This window comes from Hemitrygon akajei, chromosome 8 (genome assembly GCF_048418815.1).
Source record: "Hemitrygon akajei chromosome 8, sHemAka1.3, whole genome shotgun sequence".
NCBI classification, from domain to species: domain Eukaryota; kingdom Metazoa; phylum Chordata; class Chondrichthyes; order Myliobatiformes; family Dasyatidae; genus Hemitrygon; species Hemitrygon akajei.
In genome coordinates, this window is record NC_133131.1 from 133,953,114 (window position 1) to 133,979,692 (window position 26,579).

The 26,579-nt window shown below is 38.7% G+C and overlaps 1 protein-coding gene across 1 annotated transcript in view; it reads right to left on the bottom strand.

Moving 5' to 3' along the window:
* Positions 1 to 26,579, bottom strand: part of LOC140732273 (rho GTPase-activating protein 21-like) — a 188,908-nt gene that overhangs the window by 161,655 nt on the left and 674 nt on the right. The window contains 1 exon segment of the mRNA XM_073054679.1: positions 25,793 to 26,024. Coding sequence (XP_072910780.1) covers positions 25,793 to 25,876 — 84 coding nt within the window. The 5' untranslated portion in view covers positions 25,877 to 26,024.

Genomic DNA, 26,579 nt, shown 5'->3' on the forward strand with positions numbered 1-26,579 from the left:
CCTAGGGTTCTATTCTCTGTGGACAACCACTTTAAAATGTCGGGAGAATGAGTCTGGCTTTTGGACACTGTTTGTGCTGTTAATGGGAGAGAGAGAGAGAGAGAGAGAGAGAGAGGGAGAGAGGGAGAGAGGGAGAGAGGGAGAGAGGGAGAGAGGGAGAGAGGGAGAGAGGGAGAGAGGGAGAGAGGGAGAGAGGGAGAGAGGGAGAGAGGGAGAGAGGGAGAGAGGGAGAGGGGGAGGGGGAGGGAGAGGGAGAGGGAGAGGGAGAGGGAGAGGGAGAGGGAGAGGGAGAGGGAGAGGGAGAGGGAGAGGGAGAGGGAGAGGGAGAGGGAGAGAGAGAGAGAGAGAGAGAGAGAGAGAGAGAGAGAGAGAGAGAGAGAGTTAAAGTTATGGCTCCATGGATGATTATTTACTTTTGCTCCAAGGACACTTTGTTTGCCTTCTTGTACGATTCTTGCTGAGACAGCAAGGCAGGACCAGGTGATGGACAGTTGATGGATGGCTGGTACCCCAGCAGGGGAGATAAAAAGCAAGTCTGCTGAGACACAGGCAGACATGCCACAGGACAATGAAAGAGCATTGTGCACCCACAAGAAGGTGAGGGCTTGGAGGATCGATTCGGGACAATCGATCAGAGGCTCACAGTGTGTGAAGGCAGACCGGTGGGGGCTTGTGTGTGTGTCCACCCTTGCCTGGGTGATGGGCTCACCACTGAAGAATGGTCTGGCCAGGAACAGAGGGGTCACAGTTGGTGACCGCAACAGCACAACCGGACAAGAAGACAACGGAAGGTTTGCCTGCTGCAACTGCTCACCTCTCACTCACTCACTCGCTCTCTCTCTCTCCCTCCCTCCCCCCCAACGGTACAACAGCAACTACCTCGACTTAAACTGAACTGAACTCTGCATCATCGTAAGACTATTAATTTGCCCCAGACTTCAATAGAGCTTGGTTTTGATTCTTATTTCTACACTTCTGTATATATCATTGCTAACCTGTTTTATATGTATATTTGCATTTTATAGTACTGTATTACTTAGTTTACTAATAAACACTTTTAGTTACAGTACCACCAGACTCCAACGTATTATTCCATTTCTGCTGGTTTGGTAACCCAGTCACGGGGTACGTGACAGCAAACATATTGTGGTTAGGTTATGAGACAAGTATAATGTAATCCCCAAAGCAATGAAAATTCCTAGAGTTAAGCCAATTCAAAATCAATTCCAATGGTTAATCCATCAAGCAAGCCTCAATGGTCCCTCCATAGGCTGTTATATCATCATTTCAAAAGGCAAATATTAATAAGTTTGCTGAACATTTACATAGATCAGTACAGTATAATAAAATTAAAATAAACTACTTTTTAAAACATTGTATCTCAGACAATTCTTCATTGTAACAATATTGTAACTTGAAATGAATGCATCATGAACATAAAAATAACAGGTCATTCAAACCACATGTTTTCACTGGCCAAACTTTCAAAGTTTAAGTCCCTGCTCTCTCCTTGAAACCTTCTAACATTGTTCTTTTTCAAACATTCCCTCTTTTAAATAATATGATTGCCTTAAAGTTACTTGTGTAAAAGTGATACATTGTGTAATAACTATTTTCGTAAAACTATTCCTAATTTCTCTTCATTTTTTTGTTTATAACCTGTCTACATGCCTTTACCTCCCATTTTATCAATCACAAGTACTATGAGTTACATTCCAAGCATTTCACAATCTTAAGAAACTTTATTACATCCTCTTGCTGAGATAAGCACATTAAAGTACTGCCTCTACAATAGGCAAAGCCCAGTATTTTAGTGAATGGGTGGGACAGAGAAAGAGCAACAGGGTCTCTATTTTAGGAAAGCATTTTAGAAAATAGCCTGGTTATCAGGATTTTTTAAATATATCTATACTAGTATAGATATCTAAATTAGAATCAGGTTTATTATCACTGACGTGTCAACAAATTGCTGTTTTGTGGAAGCTGTACAGTAAAAGACAAAAATTACTACAACATATTAAAATAAAAAATAGTGCAAAAGAGGATAAGCACAAGAGATACCGCAGATGCTATAAACCGCAACACACACAAAATGTTGGAGGAACTTGGCATATCAGGTATTATCCATAGAGGGGAATAAAGGGTCGATGTGTTTAATTATTATAATTAGAGACCACGCCTAAATAAGTAAACCAGTGCCAGAATTTGGACAGGTGATATGTCTAGACTGCAGTATGTGATACAGTTTATATACAGGTGTTTCCCCCCTCCCTTTTCAAAGGTAGAGCATTCCTATGAAACCTTTCTTAAGCTGAAATGGTGTAAAGCAAAGAACCATTATAAGGGAAAAATTTTCATAAAAGCGAAAATCCTCTTTGTAATGCGAAAACAGGTTATTAATGTAGGTCTTTTGTAAAAGCAAAGGGGCATAAAGCGGATATTCGTAAAGCGGGGGACACCTGTACTGTACTGCAAGATTGTCCTGAGCAAACATCTGGAGCTGTCACCAACTCAGAAAGTTACTGAGTCAGAGTGTGAGACTCTCAGACTTAGAAAGGATTTTTTGTTAAGATTTTTGAAAAGAAGGCATTGTCTACCTAGAGCTGGGAAAATTTCAATTATTCCAGTATATATTTGACCAGAAAGGTAGGAAATAAAGGAATGGAATTCTACCAGTGTATATGTAACCTCTTCTTACCAAATATGCAATAGGGGGAGGATTCACTGTTTGATCCCAGAATAAACCTTAGCAGATAAGAAATAGACAAGTAGAGAAACATTCAGGAAGTAGTAACCACAATGTCATACATTTTAAATTGATAACAGAGAACAATGCATGTACAATGAAACCCAAGTTAAATGAGCTGGTGAGAAATTGACTTTGCAGGCCTGACAACAGAATTGGGAAGATAAAGAACAGGTAACAATATTAACAAACAATGGCAAATTAAACTGCCAAAGAGAATGCACAAACATATATTCTGCTAGAAGAGCAAACTACATATAAAACTGCATAGATTAATAAAGATATAGATATTCCCTGTTATCCAAAAGTAGAGTGTTCCTATGAAACCTTTCATAAGCCAAAATGGCATAATGTGAAGCAATTACCATTAATTTATATGGGAAAAATTTTTGCGTGTTCCCAGACCCAAAAAATAACCTATCAAATCATACTAAATAACACATAAAACTTAAAATAACACTAATATATAGTAACACCACGCTTTGTACACCCATCAATCCGCAATAGACTTTCCATTTCATCCATTACTGGATGCCGATTAAAAGAGACTACCTTACTACTAGCAGAACCAATAGTAACATCGGCAGCTTTAAAGATTCTTTCTCTCTAAGTGTAAATAGTATGAATGGTGGACACAGGCAAGTTCAATGCACGCACAATGTCTTTATTTCGTTCACCGCAATCGAAACGCTTAATTATGTCTAGTTTTACCCTAAGCGTAACACCCGAGCTCTCTTCGGCTTTTCTGATACCTTAGGACACATCTTGCTAACGGATACACAAAATAGTTGGAGATAAAGCACAGATGCTCACAGACACAGTTTAAAGCTATGGCGGCTTGATGCTGAGATGCGGAGTGTAGTTCCCAGGGAAGGAGCATGGTGGCGTCACTCTCAATGCTCGGGGTGCGCACTGCGTCTATAACGGCTCGCTGCAAAACAAACGCTGAACGCTATTTTTGCTTTTCGCCTTTTTTCGTAAAAGGGAAAATCCTCTTCGGCTTTCTTTCGGTTAGGGAAAACAGGTACTAATGTAGGTCTTTTGTAAAAGCGAAGTGTCGTAAAGCGAACTTTCAAAAAGTGGGGGATACCTGTATAATTAAACAACTGAAGGCAAAGGAGGAGGCATAGTGTATATTAATTACAGAGAGCAGAGAAATCCATGAAAGGACTGCATGCAAAATAATTAAGAAAAGTTAAAAGAAAAGCAAGTAGGAAGGCAAATGGGAAACTGAATCATCAAGGAGCATTAGTAAGTCAAAAGGTTTCATGACAGATCAATAAAAAAATGTATGCACACAAACTGGCGATTAAGAGAGGAAAAAGGATAAAACCCCACGCGTGATAGGGAAAGGGGAGAAATTTTAATTCACTTTAGTATTAACTAGAGAGGTACAACAGATGTACAGGTAGTCCCCGAGTTATGAACATCCAATTTACGGACAACTGGTACTTACGAACCGAGGAAGGAGAATGCCGACTGCCATTTTAAGTTGGATTGCGACGCAGTCCACCATTTTAAGTCATTGCCGTTGACACTGTGTTGAGTGTGTAACTTTCTATTTGGCTTAAATTTTTCTTAGCAAGATTCACCCTGACCCCGCCCTCCCCTTTTCCATTCGGCTGGTGGTGCAGTGAGATCAGCGCCGGGCCTTTGAACGGAGGTTCCCGAGTTCAATCCAGTGACAGACCGCTCCCGAGCGCGCTCTCCATTCGTGTCGGATTGATGTCAAGCTCGCAACTCAACCTAAAAAAAACACTGCCACGTCCAGTTTAAATTCCCAGGCGGAATGTTGTGGAGGATCAAATACCCAAACCTAGCACAGCCTCCACTTGTCCCATTTAACCTGTCTCAGTGTGGTGGACTTTAGGACCCGGGGAATTTAGTGTGGTGGTCCTTAGGACCCGGCGGGGCTCAGGACCCGCCGCCCGCAGTGTTTCTGTTCCGTTGACGGGAAACGATCATGATTGAAAATAAAGTGGAAATGATAAAGCATTTGGAAAGAGGTGAAACGTCATAGGTCATTGGAAAAGCATTAGGCTACAGTTGGTCAATGATCAGAACAATTTTAAAGGATAACGGATAAAGTGAGAATAATGGAGCATGTGAAAGGCCCTGACCCGATGAAAGCTATAATTATTACTAAGCAACGCAGTGGTTTAATTATTGGAATACATACGTTTCTTAAGTGTTTTATATGCTTAGAAAGGTAAAATATATACTATGTACTAAGACAAACATGTGACTGACACTAAATAACACCGAATGTACTTGTTCCGACTTACATGCAAATCCGACTTAAAGAAGGACTCAGCAACGGAACTCGCTCGTAACCTGGGGACTGCCTGTACTTGACATTGATGGCTCAGATGCTTATGGAGTGTATACTTAAGAAGGGTAAAAAAAGGGATACATGAATAAACTAATCACACTGAAAGGACAAAGCCCACAGTAATGATGAGGGTGTGCAAATGAAAAGTATAATCCAGATATTTAACACAATTTCAAAAGTCATACTTGATCAAACTCATCAAATTTTTGAAGGTGGTTGAGTAGATAACATGGATGTTATTTTATATAAATTTTCAAAAGTCTATTGATAGATGTCCCAAAATAGACAAATGACTGTCAGGGATTACAGAACACATAAAATAATTGATTTGCAGCTCATTTGACGATAAAATCAGAGCAGGAGTAAAGGTAGTTCACAGTGGAATAAAGTGGATAATGATAATTCATAATGATCAGTGTTGGGACCACTGCATTTCACAATGTACATTGAAATCAAGAACACAATTTCTATATTTCAGATGATAAAAATGGGTAGAGAGAATATATATTTAAAGTATAGGAATAAAGGATGGATAATTGGCAAGTGAGGGTTAATGCACATAACTGTGAGGCACAACATTTTTAAAGAGAGAAGTGGTTTTCACATTACTTGGAACATGCAACTTCAGGAAGACAAGAGAAACCAAGATGTTTGATTTCAAATCATTAAAAGATTATGCTACGGCCTGACAAGATCATAAAGAAAGAAAAGCAAAGATTAGAAATTATCTCTAGCAATTGAACTGAAAAGCAGAAAAGTTTTGCTAAACTGTAATGAAACTTGGGGACGTCATAAAATAAAACCACAAAAAATAGGAGGGGGAGAGGCCACCGACCATTTGAGGTAACCTGCTATTCACTAAGATCATCATTTATTATTTTACTTCAATAACATTTTTCATCATTATGCCCATATCCATTGATTTCCTTATTATCCAGGAATCTTATATATTGATTTGTTGCCATATTATTGTCATATGTACCAAGGTACAGTGAAAAACTTTACTAGCATGTCATCCGTACAGATACATCATGTCAGTACAATGAGATGCAGAAGGGAAAAGCAATAACTGAATAAAGAGCATAGTGTTACAGTTATAGAGAAAGTGCAGTATAGACAATAAGGTGCAAAACCAATACAAGGCAGATTGTGAGGTCAAAGACTGATCTCATCATACAAGGGGACTTATCATTCAGTAGTCTTGTAACAACTGTCTGGAAGTTGTTGAGCTTCATGGTACATGTTCGCAGGCTTTTGAGACTTTTGCTCGATGAAGGATGAGGAGAGAGGTATTTGATTATAATAGACCAAAAGACATAGGAGCAGAATTAGGCAAATTGTTCTGTATTTTGATTGTGGCGGATTTATTTTCCATCACAACCCCAATCACCTAGGATGTGCCCACTTCTCATTATTATCATCAAAGATGAGTTGCAGGAGCCTGAAGGCACACACTCAACTCTTCAGGAATAGCTTCTACGGCTACGTCCACACTACACCGGATAAATCCGTAACCAAAGCTTTTTTTCTTCGTTTTTACCCTCCGTCCACACTAAAACAGCGTTTTTGTCCTCCGAAACCAGAGCTTTTCAGAAACGCTCTCCAAAGTGTGTATTTTTGAAAATGCCGGATTGGCCGGATCAGTGTGGATGGGGTAACCGGAGACTTCTGAAAACACTATCAGACAGCAGCGCGCTATTTCATTGTTTTCTTGAACGCAACCTAACAATTTCAGAACAGATGGCAAAGGGACTGAAGCCAGAAGAGTTAGAAATGTACTCAACAAATACATTGCCCCATTACTTAATGAATAAGTAAGTATACTCACTTTGCCCTGTTTTCTGTCCTTGCTCGTATGAAGGTGGTTTTACCTATTTATGCAAGTACTTCTCTGACAATAGATGTGTAACAGCCTAATGTAACATTGTATGGAAATACAAGATAACACTAATGCAGACATGTTTTATACATTTAACAAGGTGCTTTATTAATGCAATAGAGTTAGTCAGTTTTTCAATGTTCGCCATCAGCCGGGTCATACTGTCCATGAACTCCCTGTCGGTTGCCTCCGTACGTGCCAGTATTTGTTTTTTTTTACTTTTAAGTTCTCCTGCACGAGAGCCAATAGCTGCCCGTCATTTTAAATTTTGCTAGTCTGTAACTACACAAACGCACACTTTCACAGCGAGATTCAACACCAAACATGCCACTTGTTTTTGGTAGATGTGTCCTGCACATGTGCAGTTGGAGGAGATTCGCCAAAATCTCTGTTTCAATGTGGACAGAGATATTTTTAAATACGCATAGTGCGGATGCCTATAGTTTTTACGCGAAACCGGTGTTTTCAAAATTATCCAGTCTAGTGCGGATGTAGCCTACCTCTCTGTCATCAGATTTCTGAATAAACAATGAACCCTTTAAACTATTAATTATGTACTCTCAAACGTTTTGTATTCATATTTCACTTATGTTTTTCTTAAAATTAATAAAAAAATTAAAAAAAAAAACAATGAACCCATGAACACTTTTTTAGTATTTCTACCCTCTCTTTCTGCATTACATATTGAATTGAATTGATTGAATTGACTTTATCACTTACATCCTTCATCCTTACATGAGGAGTAAAAATCTTTACGTTACATCTCCATCTAAATGTGCATTGTGCAATTTATAGTAACTTATAATAAATAGTATGCACAACAGGATAGTCAATATAACAAAAATACAGTTGTGTCAGCATGAGTTAAGCAGTCTGATGGCCTGATGGAAGAAGCTGTCCCAGACCCTGTTGGTCCTGGCTTTTGTTATGATCTGCTTCCCAGATCATTACAACTGGAACAGTTTGTGGTGGGGGTGACTTGGGTCCCCAATGGTCCTTTGGGCCCTTTTACAGATCTGTCTTTGTAAATGTCCTGAATAGTGGGAAGTTCACATCTACAGATGCACTGGGCTGTCCACACCACTCTCTACAGAGTCCTGCGATTCAGGGAAGTACAGTTCCCACAGCAGGCTCTGATGCAGTCAGTTAGGATGCTATCAATAGTGCCCTTATAGAAAGTTCTTGAGGATTTGGGGGCCTACACCAAACTTCTGCAACTGTCTAAGGTGAAAGAGGCACTGCTGTGCCTTTTTGTACATTTATTTTAATGTACATTTCTTATTGTAATTTATAGTCTTTATTACTATGTATTGCAAATTAGTGCCGCAGCAAAACAACAAATTTTACAAATATTGAACCTACATTCCAGTTCACTATCACTCAAATCGATCCACCAACAATACAATGGCTTCTGCCCTCCACCTGACCTACCTGGAAAATGGGGCCTGCAGTCTACAAATCAGTGGATTCAAATTAATCTAGGACAGTGGAATTTGACAAAAAGAACTACGGTCAACAAATTAGTGGATTTAAATGAATAAAGGACTGGGGAAGCAGACAAACCCCAGGTTCCCCTCATTTTGTGAACTCTGAACTGATTCTTGCTCTGGGATAATCTAATCACAAAGAGCTTCAGGTAATGACCTGTTAAACCTGAGACCCTTCTAAGACAAACAGCTATTTATTACGTAAAGTGACAGACCTACCAAAGAAGGAATCTATAATCTCATTAGACTCAGTGTCTGGGTTGCCTAGTTTAACTAGTTTGGACCAGCCAGAGTTGAAAGACACAAATACACAAGGCTAGGGGCACAGAACCATGAAACAACATTGATTGTAGCCCTGGACGAGAACCAGTAAGTAAGTGACCGGCTTGAGCCAATGGGATGGAGATGAGGAACTCTATAAGAGTCAGGAGCTCCAAATACATAGGGGTGATAACTCTGCAGCAACCAGAGACCAACCATCATGGATGAAGAGGACCCGTGGAGATCAGGATCATGAGAAACGCCTGGCAAGCATAGACACCTTTCCCAAGTAATACCCTTTCTCTTCGTTGACTGCTCATGGAGGGTCAGGGAATTCCATTGGGTGTATACACAGGTAGCTAGTTGGTGAACTCACATGCTTTTTAGTTGAGACAATAAATGCAGATTCTCTCTCTCTGCCTCCCTGATCATTATTACAAGGGTTAATTATTGTAACAGAATTGGCATCCCTGGGTGGTCTCATATGCCAGACTGCTGTTTATAGACTTCAGTTCGGCATTCATCACGATCATGCCCCAGAAACTGGTGGGGAAACTGTCCTTGCTGGGTCTCAACACCTCCCTCTGCAAATGGATAATGGACTTCTTGACAGTAAGGCCATAGTCAGTCTGTGTGGGCAACAATATCTCTAGTTCTATTACGCTGAGCACTGGCACTCCCCAAGGCTGTGTGCTCATCCCGCTGCAGTTTACACTGCTGAAGCACGACCGTGTCACAGGATCCAGCTCAAACCATGTCATTAATTTTGCAGATGATGCAACAGTGATTGACCTCATCAAGAAAAATGTCGAAATGGAACATAGAGAGGAAGAGAAGAAGTGGAACGGCTGGTGGACTGATGTGAAGACAACAACCTAAGCATGAATGTGGAGAAGACAAAGGAAATCATGGACTTCAGGAAGGTGCAGATGAACCATCCCCCTCTGCGAATACTTGGCTCATCTGTAGAGAGAGTTAAGTGTACCAAGTTCCTGGGAGTTCACATCACAGATTACCTCACTTGGTCCCTTAATATCACTTCCCTAAACAAGGTGGTACAGCAGCACCTCCACTTCCTAAGAAGACTGAGGCAAGTAAGACTCCCCTCTCCCATCTTAACTGTGTATTATATTGAGAGCCTCCTAACAAGTTGCATTTCCATCTGGTATAGGAGCAGCCGACCATCGGACTGGAAGTCCCTACAACAGAAGGGCTGAGAGAATCATAGGGGTCTCCCTACTATCCATCAGAGACATTTATCAGGAGAGCTGTGTACGCAGGGCCCTTAGTATTGTTAAGGAGTCCACCCATCCATCCAGCATCCTCTTTGACTTTCTACCTTAAGGCTGGAGACTACGATGCGTAAAAACAAGGATGGTCAGGATCAGAAATAGTTTCTTCCCCAGGCCATAAGGCTTCTGATCTCCCGGCTGCATCGTATTCGAAGTGTCACTGGTTAATCTGTTCCAGTACAATTTAATATTTAATACAATTTAATACATACACTTTAGTTTGTTATTTATGTGTGAGTCATCTGTACATTTTATCTTTACCTTCATAAGTTATTGTGTGCTATGTGTATTACTGTGCTTTATACCATGATCTGGAGAAACGTCTCACTTCTATATACATTATATGGTTCTATACACATATATAGTTAAATGACAATAAACTTGACATATGCCAGTGATATTAAATCCAATTCTCCTGTCTTCTCGCCATAAACTTTAAATATACCTGTTGACTATTTTACTGAGGCAGTAATGTATAAATAGATTCTATGGAGGGAGGTTGGTTCTTGTAATATATTGAGCTGTGTCAACAATTCACTGCAGTTCCTTGGGTTCTGGACCCTGAATTAGACATTAACACAAGACATGTTCTAAGATGCATCTTTAAAACCCGGTGAGAACTGATGTGGAGATGCTAAAATTTGTTAGCCTCCTGAGGAAGTAGAGATGCTGGGGAGCTTTCTTGGTCATGGCATCTACGTGGTTGGACCAGGACAGCTACTGATGACATTTATTCCTAGGAACCTGAAGCTTTTAACCATCTCTGGCTCAGCAGCATTGATGAAAAGAGGAGAATGTGCTCTGCCCCACTTCGTCAAGTCAATACCCAACTCTTTTGTTCATAGTTATTTTTTGGCGCACTACAGTGGAGTCATCTAACTCTATCTACAAATTTGTGAGTGTATAAGGAGTAGAGTGGGGGGCTGAGGATTCAGCCTTTTGTGGCAATAGTATTGATAATAATTGTGGCAAACGTATTGCTATCTATCCCCAATGACTGTGGTCTGTTAGTCAGGGAGTCAAAGATGCAGTTGCAAAAGAAATATTGAGTCTCAGGTCTAGTCCAGAGATTAGTTTCCTTGGAATTTGTATTGCTTGCAATTCATGCTTTAAATGAGCACAGCCACTGAACCCCCAGGCAGAGAATTCCAACAGTTCACCACCCCAAGTAAAAAATTCTTCCCATTTTTGCTTATTTTGAAACTGTGCCTATTGATCTTCAAGTCCTCAGCCACAAAAAAAAGCACTTATTTGAATCCAGCCCATCACGCTCTTAAGAATTGAGAAATCAGCATAACAAAATTTGAGATGCATAATAAAATTCATTTTCACTGAATTATGTGGGGAAAAAATAAACAATTTTGTTTTGCAATGCATCCACAGATGACATGGCTTCATGCTACAGAATATCACAATAGGTGCCATTTTCTAATTTTTACTGATTCATTTTTTGGCATCCAAGAATTATTGACAAGCCTATTATTGCCCAAATTCCTTGGTGAAGGTGATGCTGTGCCACCTTCTTGAACCTTTTTAGCAATGATTCAAGAAGGCACTCCCACATTACTATTGGTTGGATACAGTATTCTGGAATTTAGGCCACCACTGAAGGATTGATAACCTATTTTGAAATAAAGATAATGTGCAGTTTGGGGGAGAACTTACAGTAGTGGTGTTCTCCTGCACCTGTTGCCATTATCCCTCTGGTTTCTGAGGTTGTATTTTTAGGATGAATGAATCTTAGGTTAATTGGCAAGATGCCAATCAAGCTAGCTGCTTTGTTCCAAATGTTATTGAACTTCTTGTGTATTAATAGTAGCTGTCCTAAGCCAAAGAGGTGGAGAATTTTTCATCACTCTTCAATAGTGAAATAAAAATCTTTTTCATTTATGATGCTGGGCATCTGCAGTATTTTATACTTAGACAAATTGACAGGCTAGGAAAATACACAGGATATTTTAATGGCAAAAACAAAATGTTAACAATTTAAGAACACATGGAAGCAGGTGCGTGCACAGTTAAGACTTCAATATTGATTGGCATTAAGAGGCATACATTACAGGACCCCTCATGATAATCAAGCTGACTTTAGATATGCAAGTCTTACTTCCTACCTGCTATGGTGTTGTCAATTTCATTGTATTTTTAAGGTTGGCTTTCAATTATGTTTTGCCACCTTCTCTCAAATAATTTTATTCTTCCTTGAAAAAAATGTGTATAGTTTAAGTTGAGTTTATGCTCTTGTGAATGCTGCTTATATGATGCCATGTGCCATTTGCAAGGAGGAGTTGAAAAATCAAGCAAGTTTTGAGATGTCATCATCAGAATGCACAGAATAAAATTTGTTAGAACCAAAACACAACAAACAAGAACTGAAGCAATGTATATACAGCCATTTCACATCAGCATGCAGTCAACTTGCATTATAAATTCCTTTGTGTTACTCTAATGTAAATAGACCCTTTCCCCAACAGAACCACAGGATCTCCAAATCTAAATCTAAAATTGCAAGTTAATTCATCAGCGTTTACAGACACAATATTTAAATTCACATCCATGGTGTAATCTATAGCTCATCAACAATATCATAAACTGGCCTATGATATAAGATCAGAGTACAAACCCTGCAAGTTTTAATCATCTTCAGAAAATCTAGATCACTGTGAATGGATCCTGTTCTACACAAATGGAAAATAAGAACAATAATCAATTGCAATCGCAACCATATTTTAAGTCATACCACTGAACATCCTCTACTATATAACCATTCTTTATGGGTAACAGAACTTCAGAGTAACACACACAAAATGCTGGTGGAACACAGCAGGCCAGGCAGCATCTATAGGGAGAAGCGCTGTCTTCGTCAGGGTCTCGCCCCGAAACATCGACAGCGTTTCTTCCTATAGATGCTGCTGGCCTGCTGTGTTCCACCAGCATTTTGTGTGTGTTGTTCGAATTTCCAGCATCTGCAGATTTCCTCGTGTTTGCTCTTAGAACTTTAGAGTACTCTGTATGCTACCTAACCCAAGTCAATGACAGGTTTAGTACAACTTCCCTATTTTTTAAACACTGCCCTTTTAGAAATAAATCTCAATGGTTATTTTGCTTTCTTGATAGCTATACTAAGCTGTGGTACAATGTTTAGTGATTAATGTATTTATATTCTGATATACTATTTCCTTACCTCGCATCTTCCAAGAAATGTGACTTCCCCACTTCTACAAAATGTATTACCTTCATTTACTTGCATTCAGATTTGTCTGCAAACTATTTACCATTCAAATTTACTAATGTCCTTTTGAAATTCATTGTAGTCCTCCTCAGTACTGATTATACTCCTCATCTTCTTTTAAAGGTTAACTATTTTTGGCAGTAGTTGGGCTCAAGTCGATAGGAACATTGTTTATTATTGGTTATGTAAATAATTGCTTGGAAAACATTCTAAACTTTCTACACCATTAGCATTTCATTGAACATTTATCTCGTGTTCAGTTATTCCACATCACATTCTTGTGTGAATATTAATTCCTTTCTCTAGAATTTGTATGAAGTACTGCAAAATTCTGTTGACGTACTATTAAGCTATTCATAAATCACAAAGTTACAGAGTCTAGCTCACCAAATAACATTTGCCATTCTCCTCTTCCCTCTTACTGAGGCCTCCGTTCCCACGCTCCCTTCCCACACAATAGGTTCCCATTTCTTCTGCCCCTCCCCAACTTGCAGAGCCGCAGTTCCTGCAATCTGACTGCAGTTCCTGTTCCATTTTCCCTTTAAGCTTACTGGGTCCACTGGGAAAATTTATTACAGTACTGTGTAATATATAAAAGCAATGAAATAAAAATATTTTGGAGTATTAACATGATTAACTACCAGAGCCTCAAGTATGAGGGATTATTGGAGTTTTACTGTACATGATTAATATATGTAAACAATGATGGGACTGGTATGTCTTTTTTAAAAATAGTAAAAGTGAAGTTATGATGCAAACTCCTTCCGCACTTTGAAAGTACAATGGTACTTTCTCACAAAAAGCGAAGGTCGTATTTTGGGCTTTTACAAAAAAGCAGAATAAAATTCTGGGATTGATATGGACTTGTCCCTTGTGAGAGATAAAGTGAAAATAATTCAAGATGATGGCTACTGCGCCTTTCTACAAGAATTTTATATTTGGCTGAATGCAATTATTTCTCCAAAGAACTGACATAAAATATACAAAAAAATACATTAGCATACCAAGGAGTTGGTGGCTGAAGCAAATTTACTTTTGTTTAACTACCTGATGGAAAGCAGAAGGAAATGGTTTAGATCATTACAGCACAGCACAGTACAGGCCCTTCACCCCTGATGTTGTGCCTAACTTTTAACCTACTCTAAGATCAATCTAGCCCTTCCCTCTCATATAGCACTCCACATTTCTTGCATCTAGGTTTCTGAATCTCTTAAAAATCTTGTTCAAACCCAATACATTTTGGAATGTTCATGAATGGGTAAATGAATTGGGACTTGATGCATGATGCAGCACAGAGCAGCAAATGCTGCCGCAACAAAATCAGAATCAGGTTTATTATCACTGACACAGATCATGAAATTTGTCGCTTTGTAGCAGCCGTACAGTGCAAGACATAAAAATTACTAAGTACGAATGCTGCAAGACAAATAACAAAGTAATGCTCATAGACCATTCAAAAAATAATGGCAGAGGGAAAGAAGCTGGTCTTAAAATGTTGCGTGTGAGTCTTCAGGCTCCTGTACCTCCTCCGTGTCCTGGGTGGTGAAGATCTCTACTGATGGATACCACCTTCTTAAGGCAACCAAAACTAGAAAATTAAGCACCTACAGCACCCAAGCTGTCCAACAGTGATTCACACTGTATGCATTTAGCCAAATGCTTCAAACTCAGCAGACTTCCAGTTAAACTCATCACCCCTCAGCATTTATCATGCCCATTTTAAAAAGGGAAAGAAAGTAAAAGTAGATTAGGTCCACTTGTCGGAACATTCTAGTTACCTCATTGTTCAACAAGCACCAAGTAGCAAATGTTGAAATAGATGAACTGCACACAATCTGATATATTAAGCAATCAAGTACAAAAAGAAACTTTATCAGCAACCTTCGATACTGTCCATGTAAAATACTGCCATAAAAGTCTCTAAAATATTTTGACTCTTGTTCTCTGCACACTTAAAAAAGTGGCAAATAATCTATAAACATTTCATAAACATAATTAAAAACTGTGGTATAATTGAATAGAAATAATTAAAATTGATTATCAAACCTAAAATTATTTACATCTAAAGTGCAGACATATTAGAAGTATTTTAGGTGTTTTCTCTCTACAGAACCCTACAAAGTTTAAGGTTATTAAGAATACAAATAGAAAGTTAAATATTTTCCTTTCTGTTAATATATTCCAATTAAAAGAGAAACCCATGACAGGTCCTCATATAGTGGTTTATATTGTCTTTAAACACATTTGAAAAAGTTGTCACTATTGAATGTTACAGTATATATTGGCAACAATTATCCCCTAAAGGCGATGCATGCAAAAATAAGTAGTCAAAGACAAAAGTAATACGAGATGTCAGGTAATAAGAGAACAGTTGCTGTAGTTCTAGAAATGAATTTGCTTTTTTTCCACTTTAATTTAGAAAGCTACCAAAACACTGACTTTATTATCAAAATGACTAAACATATTAACTTTTTATTGTATTCAATTCAAACAAAATTACAAAAACTCTGTCATCAACTGAATGAATAAAATGGGAAATGGTCAGAGGTCTCACATACCATTTAAACTACAAGGGCCCAAATCTAGCAATAACAGAAGCTCCCTCCATTTCTCACATATGCAGCTTTTCTTTTTGCACTTCAGTGATACAAAAAAGTCTGCACCAACCAAATCAGATTCAGAGCTGCATTAGTCTCAAAAATCTATATGCATTTGCCCTAGCATTAACAAAGCTCTAGCTATCCTGAGAAGATGGCTGCCAACCTTCATGAACCACTAAAATTTTGTGGTTCGATACAAACAATAGGCTTACTGAGAATGATTAAAGAAAACAAAGTTACTCTGGGTTTAGTCACAGATAAACCAGACTAGATAAACTAAGCATCTTGCATAACTGAACAGAATAGCTGAAACAGCTTCCAACAATCCAACAATTCCACACTCCTTTTTTTTGAAATATTTACTGAAAAACTTATCAAACATTCTCAAAATTCCATTATAAGAACAGTGGATTACTAGCGCTATAATGTAATTCTAAAACCTACTCATGGATATACTTTGAGAACTGCTTAACTATACAATATTTCTAGGGATTAAAAACAGAAACTATTGGAAGGGCTCATATATGGACAAAGAGAAACAGGAGTTTAATGTTTTAGTTGTAAGTGCCTCTGGCGCTGAGTCTGGCCCAATGGCTCAGAGGGTAGGGAACTGAAGAGGATGGCAGTGGTAATGGGACTCTATAGTCAAGGGGACGGGAGGTAATTCTGGTGAAATCAAAAAGCAAACACGGATGGTAGTTTGCCTCACAGGTGCCAGGGTTCGAGATGTTTCTAGACGCATCCACAATATCCTGAAAAGGGAGGGGTAAGCAGCCAGATGTTGTGGTGCATATTGGTACCAACGACATAGGAAGGAAAAGGGAGAAGGTCCTGAAAAAAAGAATACAGGGAGTCAGGAAGGAAGCTGAGAAGCAGGACCTCAAGGGTAGTAATCTTGGGATTGCTGCCTCTGCCATGCAACAGTGAGGACAGGAATAGAATGAGGTGGCAAATAAATGTGTAGCTCAAGAATTGAAGCATAGGACAGGGATTCAGATTTCTGGATAATTGGGACCTCTTCTGGGGCGGGTAGGACCTGTACAAAAGGGAAGGAATGCACTTGAATCCACGGGGAACCAATATTCTTAAGGGCAGATTTAATAGAGCTTTTGGCAGTGGTTTAAACTGATATGGCAGAGGGATGGGAAAAAGGATGATAGAGCTGAGGATGAGCCAGAAGATTTACAAATAGATTATGGATGTAACATGAATGTAAGGAAGGACAAGCGAATCATTGGGTACAAATGCAGATAGAGCAAAGAGTTAAACTGTACCATTCCAACAAAATTGTACAATTGTAAATTGTACCAAACGCAAGGGGATTGGGAAAATCTGTTTGGTGTCGGATCGCAAGAGAGGGAATTTGTTTAATGCCAGAAATGGCTTTTTAGGAATAGTTCACAAGGCACAGGTTAGATATGTCCCACAGAGGAAGACGTTCTCAAATGGCAGGGGTAAGCAATGGTGGCTGACAAAGAAAGTTAAGGACTGCATAAAAGGCAAGGAAAGGGCATATAAGATAGCAAAAGTGAGTGGGAAGTTGGATGATTGGGAAGCTTTTAAAATTCAACAAAAGGCAACTAAAAAAAAGCTATAAGAAGGGAAAAGATGAAATATGTGGGCAGACTAGCCAGTAATATAAAAGCAGGATAGCAGAAATTTTTTCAATTGTATATAAAGAATAAAAAGGAGGTGAGAGTTGATATTAGACCACTGGAAAATGATGCCGGTGAGGTAGTAATGCGGGACAAAGAAATGGCAGATGAACTTAATGGGTACTTTGCATCTTTCTTCACTGTGGAAGACACTAACAGTGTGCCAGAGGTCCGTGAGTGTCATGGAGGAGTGAGTGCTATTGCTATTACAAAGGAAAAAGTACGAAGCAAACTCAAAGGTCTTAAGGTGGATAAGTTACCTGGGCCAGATGGAATACATCCCAGAGTCCTGAGAGAAGTTGCTGAAGAGATAACATATTCATTGGTCATAGTCTTTCAAGAATCACTTGATTCTGGCATGGTCTTGGAGGACTGGAAGTCACTCCACTCTTTAAGAAGGAAGCCAGGCTAAGGAAGGGAAATTATAGGCCAGTTAGCCTAACCTCAGTGGTTGGGAATGTATTGGAGCATATTAGTAAATGATGAAGTTTCGAGGTACTTGGAAACTAATGATGAAATAAGTCAAAATCAGCATAGTTTCTGTAAAAGGAAATCTTGCCTGACAAATCTGTTAGAGTTCTTTGAGGAAGTAATAAGCAGAGTGGACACAGAAGAGGCAGTGGAAGTCATTTACTTGGATTTTCAGAAGGTGTTTGATAAGGTGCCACATACGAGGATGCTTTTCAAGATAATATCCTATGGTGTTACAAGAAAAATATAGTCGGCACTCCTGATCTGCAGGGGATTGCTGCTGGGAACCCCCACGGATATAAAAAAATGCAGATGCTCAAGTCCCTTATTTAACCTCTCTCAGTGCAGTGGACTTTAGGACCCAGTGGAACTCGGGACCCGCCGCCCGCAGTGAAAATGAAGTGGAAATAATACAGCAATCGGAAAGAGGTGAAACGCCAGTCATTGGAAAAGCATTAGAGAATAATGGAGTATGTGAAGGTCCTGCCCCGATGAAAGCTACAATTATTACTAAGCAGTGCAGTGGTTTAATTATTGAAATACATATGCTTCTTAAGCGTTTTATATGCATAGAAAGGTAAAATATATACTATATACTAAGACAAACATTTGACTAACTGATGCTGAATAATACTGGATGTACCTGTTCCGACTTAGAGAACTTCCTTTTTTTTATTTCCGATCCGGGTAACCTATGCACATCCACCCGTATACTTTAAATCATCACTAGATTACTTATAATACCTAATACAATGTAAATGCTTTGTAAATAGTTGTTATACTGTATTTTTTTAGGGAATAATGATAAGAAAAAAAAAGTCTGTATATGCTCAAACGAGTGCTGGAGAGAGAACTTCTGGGTTTTCCTCCATCCGCGGTTGGTTGAATCCGCTCATGCGGTACCCATGGATAAGGAGGGCCGACTATACTGGAATGGATAGCGGAATGACTGAAGGCAGGAGGCAGCGAGTGGCAATAAAAGGGGCCTTTTCTGGTTGGCTGCCAGTGACTAGTGGGGTTCCTCAGGGGTCAGTATTGGGATCGCTGGTTTTCACATTTTTTGTCAATGATTTCGTAATGGAATTGATGGCTTTCTGGCAAAGTTTGCGGATGATACGAAGGTAGGTGAAGGGGCAGGTAATGCTGAGGAAGCAATGCAATTGCAGCAGGTCTTAGACAAATTGGAAGAATGGGCAAAAAAGGGGCAGATGCAATACAGTGTTGAGAGATGTACGATAATGCACTTTGGTAAAAGAAACAATAGTGCTGTATACTATCAAAATGGGGAAAAGGTTCAAACATCAGAAGTGCACAGGAACTTAGGAGTCCTTGTACAATACTCCCAGATGGTTAACTTATAGGCTGAGTCCATGGTAAAAGGTGGCAAACCCCATGTTGGCTTTTATTTCAAGGAACTGAGCCTTTATAAGACACCAATTAGGTCGCACTGAGAGTTTTGCCAACAGTTTTGGAATCCATATCTCAGAAAGGATGTGTTGTCAGTGGAGAGAGTCCAGAGGTGGTTCATGAGGATGATTCCAGGAATGAAGGGGTTAACACACGAGGAGTGTTTAGCAGCTTTGGGCCTGTGCTCACTGGAATTTAGAAGAATGTGGGGGATCTTATTAAAACCGACTGAATGTTGAAAGGACTAGATAGCGTGGATGTGGAGAGGATGTTTCCTATGGATGAGGCATCCAGAACTAGAAGGCACAGCCTCAAAACTGAGGGGTGACCCTATAAAACAGAGGTAAGGAGGAATTTTTATTTTAGCCAGAGTGTAGTAAATCTGTGGAATGCTCTGCCACACACTGTGGTGGAGGCCAAGTTCGTGCTTATAGTTAAGACGGAAGTTGATCATTTCCTGATCAGTCAGGGCATCAAAGGATATGGCGAGAAGGCAGGTATATGGGGTTGAGTGGGATCCAGGCTTGTTGGAATGGCGGAGCAAACTCAATGGGCTGAATGGCCTAATTCTGCTCATATGGTCTTATGCTCTAAGATTTATTCCTACAGCTGTGGCCTGAGTTTGAAAATTTCCAGCATTTTCTGTTCTTATCTTAGATTTTCAGCATTGGCATTTTTTTTTTGTTTTCATCACTCTAGTAACAACAGATTCCCAGATATCTACACACTCTGGCTTAAGACACATCTTAGAAAAATGCAAAAAAAATTTACCAATCATTCAACAAATATCCTTGCTCTCTTCAGCTTAAAAATGGTATGGTTTTTAAGTTATATTCACTTATGTTTCCATATACATAGGATTCCAGTTAATTAGGCCACTGGTTAACTGGGGTAGTCACTTAGTTGGGACAACTCTGAGAGAACAGCAATTAAATGAGAAAATAGCCGGGGATTCCCTGTGTTTATTTGGTGAATTAGGCTGCTTAATTGAGACAGGAGACTACAGCAGATTGATCAGTACTGTGCACTTGTGTGGCCATTTGACACTACACCATGCTTATAGCAAACAATTTCTAAAATAGTGTCATTTGCATGTGCAAATTAGTGTATTCAAAAAGCAGTGATTTTTGTCACCATCGTTGATGCACCATCCTTGAAACTTCATAATTGTAACAACTGCTTAAATGAGGCAAAATATACTGGTCCCAATGTGTTCCAATTAATGGGAGTACACTGTATATGTTCAAGTTGCAAGAAAAAGTTTGTGAACCCTTTGTGAAGCTGGTTTTCTATATTAATTACTCAATTTGTGGTCTGACCTTCGTCTAAGTCACAATGATATACAAACACAATCTGCCTAAATGAATAACATAAAAACAATTGTAATTTTCATGTCTTTATTGAACACATTGTTGAATTATTCACAGTTCAGGATGGAAAATGTACGTGAACCCTTGTATTTAATAACTAGTAGAACCTTCTTTAGCAGCATAACCCCCACCACACATTTCCTGTAGCTGCTTATTGGACTTGCACAACGGCAAGGACCTTTCTTCCATACAGCTATTTCAGTTCATCAATATTTCTGGAATACCTTGTATAAACAGCTATCTTCAGGTCATGCCACAGCATTTCAATTAGGTTAAGGTCTGGACTCTGACTTGGGCATCCCAAAACACAAATATTCTTCTTTTTAAACCATTCTGTTGTTGATCTACTTGTATTTCAGATCATTCTCGTTACATCATCCAACTTCTATTAAGCTTCAGGTGAAGGACCACTACCCTGACATCCTCCTGTAAAATATCTTGATACATTGTGGAATTTATTGTTCCCTCAACAATTGCAAGCTGTCCAGGTCCTGAGGCAGCAAAGCAGCCCCAAACCATGATCAGGCAGCATCTATGGAAAAAAGTACAGTCGATGTTTCGGCCCAAAACATTGACTGTACTCTTGCCATAGATGTTGCCTGGCCTGCTGAGTTCCTCCAGAATTTTGTACCTGTTGCTCAGTCTTATAGCATCTGCAGATTTTCTCTTGTTTCCCAAACTATGATGTTCCTTTCAACATGCTTCACAGGTGGCATGAAGTTTAGGTGATGGTGTGCAGTGCCCCATTTCCTCCTGCCATAAAGCTCAACTTTTGTCTCATCTGTCCACAGAACATTATCCCAAAAGTGTTTTGGAACATCCAGGTGGTCTTTTGCAAACTTGAGATATGTAACAATGTTTTTTTAAAAAAATAGTGGTCTCCTCCATGGTGTCATTCTGTGAACACTATTCTTGTTCAGAGTTTTTCTTATAGTGGACACATGAACATAGACTTTAACAAGTTCGAGAGATCTCTGCAGGTCTTTTGCTATTACCCTTGGGTTCTTTTTCACCTCCTTCAGCATTGCAAGTTGCTTTCTTGGTGTAATCTTTGCAGGACTCCCGCTCCTAGGGAGTAACAACTGTGCAAAATTTCTTCCCATTTGTAAACAATTTCTCTCACTGTGGATTGATAAACATGCTCATCTTTAGGTACGTTTTTGTAGCCTTTTCCAGCCTCATGCATCTCTACAATTTTTCTTCGAAGGTCCTTCGAAAATTGTTTTGATCATGCCATGATGCACATGAAGAGATCTTTCTTGAGAAGAGCAAGTTGACTTGGTGTGTCTTTTTTATAGATCAGGGTACCTCTTACCTCTACAACCCACACCTCCACCTCATCTCATTGACTGGAACACCTGACTCTAAATAGTTTTTGTAGAAAGCATTACTGCAAAGGTTTACATAATTTTTTGAACCAAAACTATGATATTTTTTAAATTGTGCATGCAGTATTGATTAAAAGTACAACAGTTTGTGTGTTATTAGTCTAGGCAGATTGTGTTTGTCTATTATTGTGACTTAGATGAAAAAAAATCAGACCACATTTTATGAGTAAATAATGCTGAATACCAGGCAATTGCAAAGGGTTCACAAACTTTTATTTGCAACTAGTCACTATCAAAGTTGCTGACAACAGAAGTCCTCCACATTCTCACTGATTAACAAGGTTATTTATTGCTTGAGAGAAAAGACACAGGCAGATGAACAAGGTGGAAAACCCCAGCCATTAATCCTTACTTTAAAATAAAGTTAAATGAAAGAAATAAAAAAATAAATTCCATTTTACTCATTTTGATATACCTGCAATCCATCTAAAGTGTAAGCTATTGTTATTGCTCTAATACAAGTTTCAATTTGTAGTGCAGCTTTACTACTCTGACTAATACAAACAGTACATAAAATCCAAATATGTTATGTAATTAATAAATACCTTATAATAATCTATACTAGGATCAAACATGAATGACTCTAAATACGCCAAGTACAAAAGAGCTTACACATATTTCAACAAATTCCTTTCTTTTTAAACAAGTTACTAGAACTGAAGCCACTTAAAAATTAACTTCCCACAAAAAGAAAATCATATCTGCTTCAATCTAATTAATTCTACTTTACACTACAAACACTATACAGTGAAAAAACAGTGCCATTACAAAAATATTTTGTGATAAAATAAATGTCCTTCTGTTTTGGAATATTTTAAATGCAATTAACAAATATCACACAAGAATAAAAATATAGAAAATATATTCCAGAAGACTTTGAAATAACTCAAAATATTTTCCACAAATAGTTCAAATCATTTTAAAGCAATAGTGTAAACAAAACAAAATCTCAACATTTCCAGTTTTAAAATGGACTTGAATGAAATTATTGTAGGAACTTAGCAGGCCAAGCAGCATCAATGGAAAAAACAGTCGGTATTTCAGGCTGTTCCTCCAGCATTTTTTGTGTGTTGCTCAGATTTCCAGCATCTGCAGATATTCCCTTGTTTGTTGAATGAAATTGTATAATTATCCTAAAACATTACAAACAGCTCAATACAATACAGTGCTGATGTTAAGTACACAAGAAAAGAGGAGCAGGTGACCAATCAGCCCTATGCCTGCACTATCACTCAATATGATAGATCTACCCCAGCCTCATCTTCTCTTTTTTGCCAGTTCTCCACAGCTCTCAATTTCCTGATCTTTGAAAAATATTATCTGATTCTTTAATTATATCCATTGATTTAACCTCCACATCTTCCAAGGGAAAGAATTCCAAAGAATCACCACCCTCAGTGAGAAGTTGTTCTACCCAACTCAATTTTACATGACCACTCCCTAATCTAAAACCATATCCTCTCATTTGAGATTCACCCAAAAGAGGAAACATCTTGCCATTCACCCTATCATGTCCCGTCGAGAACCTTATACATTTCAATATACCACCCCTCATTCTAAACCTTAATGGAAACAGGATTTAATTTCTCTAGCCATGATGCTGAGATACAACCTAAGATACAGTGGGATAAGGTCACTGGGTGTTTCGGGTCTTTACACATCAGACACTCTCACAAGGGTTGATCAGGCCCTGGCTTGTGTCCCAAAGGCAATGGTCAATGGGTCATGTCTCTTGATCCACAGCCAGCTGAGCATCTGTGACAGTCCTAATAGTTTTCTTTGCAGCCCCCGTAATGCCAAGGAGAAAGTAACAATGATAGGTTAACCCATACATCCCATAATTTAGCCTGGTGAATCTCCTATGGACCACCTCTAATGCTAGTGCATTCTTTGTCATCAGAACTGAGTATGCCAAGCCACACCTTAGTTTTCATTTTTGTATCTGAAGCTTTTCTTTTTTTTTAAAATCACAGTGAATACATTTCCCAATTAAAACAAATAATTGTATTTTGAATATGTTGTTTGCCCCTGCAAAATTCAGGGGACATATACTTTAAGCAGAATGTGATCCAAATAGCTGACATCTGGTAATGGGTGGTACAAGACAGAAATTCTCATTGCATTCAAAAACATGGTTGATTACTTTATAAATCATAACCTAGAAGTCTTCAGACCAAGAACTAAGAGATGGGATTAGCCTGGGCACAATTTTTCCAGTTTAGGCAGAGGTAATAGATCAAATGACTTCCTATAGTACCATAACTCCTAAAAAGCAAAGATATTTTAATGCACAATGGAAAGCAGCATTAAAGATTTAAATTAAAAAGAACTAAATACCAACAAAAAAGTACTGAATACACATAAATTTAGCAGGTGTATGTATCTGTACATACGTGAGACAAATGATTTTATTTCAGTAAAACATCTCAACAGCACAGATTATCCTGACAAAAATATTCAGATGCAAGAGGCTGCAGATGCTGGAATCTGGCGTAAAAGAACGAACTTCTGGAGAAACTCAACAGGTCATGCAGCATCAAGCTCCACAGAAGGTACTCCATTTACCAAGTTCCTCCAGCAGTTTGTTTTTTTGATGAAAATATTACTCTACTAATATTAATAATAATGTAATAAATACATAAGGCTTCCACATACTATGTATTCTTCAGACAAAATATTTTATGAAATACAAGTGATATAATATCCTCCTCACTAGGGTATATTCCCAGCTTCAAAGAGGTAATCAATGTGAAGCAGTATCTGTTTCTCTCTCCACTGCTAAGTGCTTCCAGCATTAATATTTTTAATCTACAATATATTCACAAGTATTTAATGTAAAAGCATCCAAATGATAACTGCACCTGCAACAGCAAAAAGTCATCTTAGAAATTCCTCTAACTACAGCACAGGGATTATAAAAAGATGCTCTCCACACAAAGTTCCAACTTGCCAATGCCTTCCAGTAGTCTTTGAGTTCCATCTACACCATCACTGATGCAATATTTTACCATTTAACCCCCACACATTAACCTAGTCTGCGAACCAATTGTACCGTTGAAAACCAAAGACAGTTATGGAAATCTCTCTGGGTTCAGTGACAACTCAAGAATCAAAACAAATAAAACCACCAACAATTTCAACAGTCATTGAGCTGGTCTACATAAACTACTACTGAATTATTAAACTGGACTACACAAATTCATCAGTGCTCCAAAAACGAGATTTTTTTTCCATTTCATGCAACCAACGTTTAGAAGAACTTTGGTTCTAGATTAATTATTTCTAACAATTTACATATTTACCCTTAATATTGGTATGCTACTATAATTCAACATCTCTTTTGCAACATATATTCAAATATAAACTAAGTGTTTCCGAATGCGCCGCTGTTTTTACATTCTGAGAACAGCAAATCAACCTCTACATTAAAACTAAAAGCTGATACTACTAGCTTAAGCTGTAATACACAAACCTTTGCTAAACCTCTGGAGCATAATCTGTTGAGCCTGACAGGCAGCGCGCCCAATACGACAAGATGACAAATGGTAAATCAAAAGGCACAAAAGCATTCGCTGATTCATTCGTACTGAACCTTGTATTAAAGTAATAGACGCTCAAATCACCATCCATGCTTGTTTAAAAAATTAAAACGACATCTAATCTCAGTCTTACCTCGCCCTCTTCAACATATGGGCGTTTTTTTCCATTTACATCTCCATCCTCCTCTTCACTTGGACAGGACCTACGTGTCGCCATTATTTCATTCCAATGTAAAGCGAATCCAGATCAAGAGAACACTCCCTTGGCTCGGTACATTGAAAAATCCATGAACATCAACAACAAAAAAGCAGCCAGATGACAATTCGCCAATCTATCCGTTCTTCTTCATAGTTTCCTAAACGATCTGAAATATTTAATAAAAACTACATCAGTTTGTCGCAAATAAAACGCAACATGACGATAAATCATACTTTCAACTCTCTTTAACAGTAATTATACAAATACACTGATTCAGAAAACTCAGTCCTCCTGACAGGAACTCAAATCTCCTTCCATTAAACAAGGAAATACCTCCCTTTCCAAAGGGGGGGGGGGGGGGAGAAACAATTTTCCTGTTAGATAGCTAGTCTTACAGAAGCTGTATTATAAACACCTTCTAGAGCAGAGCTATTTGTTTTCTTCTCCAGGGTTCAGGAACCCCCGAAAAACTGTCTTCCCCATCCAAAACTGAAATATACAAATATCCTTTGAACAAAAAGTGACCGATGTAAGGAAGGGAGATGGTTCAGATGCAGCCAGTAAGCAAGATCTTAACATTACTCTCTCTGGACGTGCTTACGAATGGCTCTTGACAACCACCCGTTTGCTGTGGGTGGTTCTCTGTGAAAATTCGCCCGAATTTCACCGAAAGGATGCGATGTGTAAATATAAAATCTGTAAACGTCTCCCACGCTTGCAA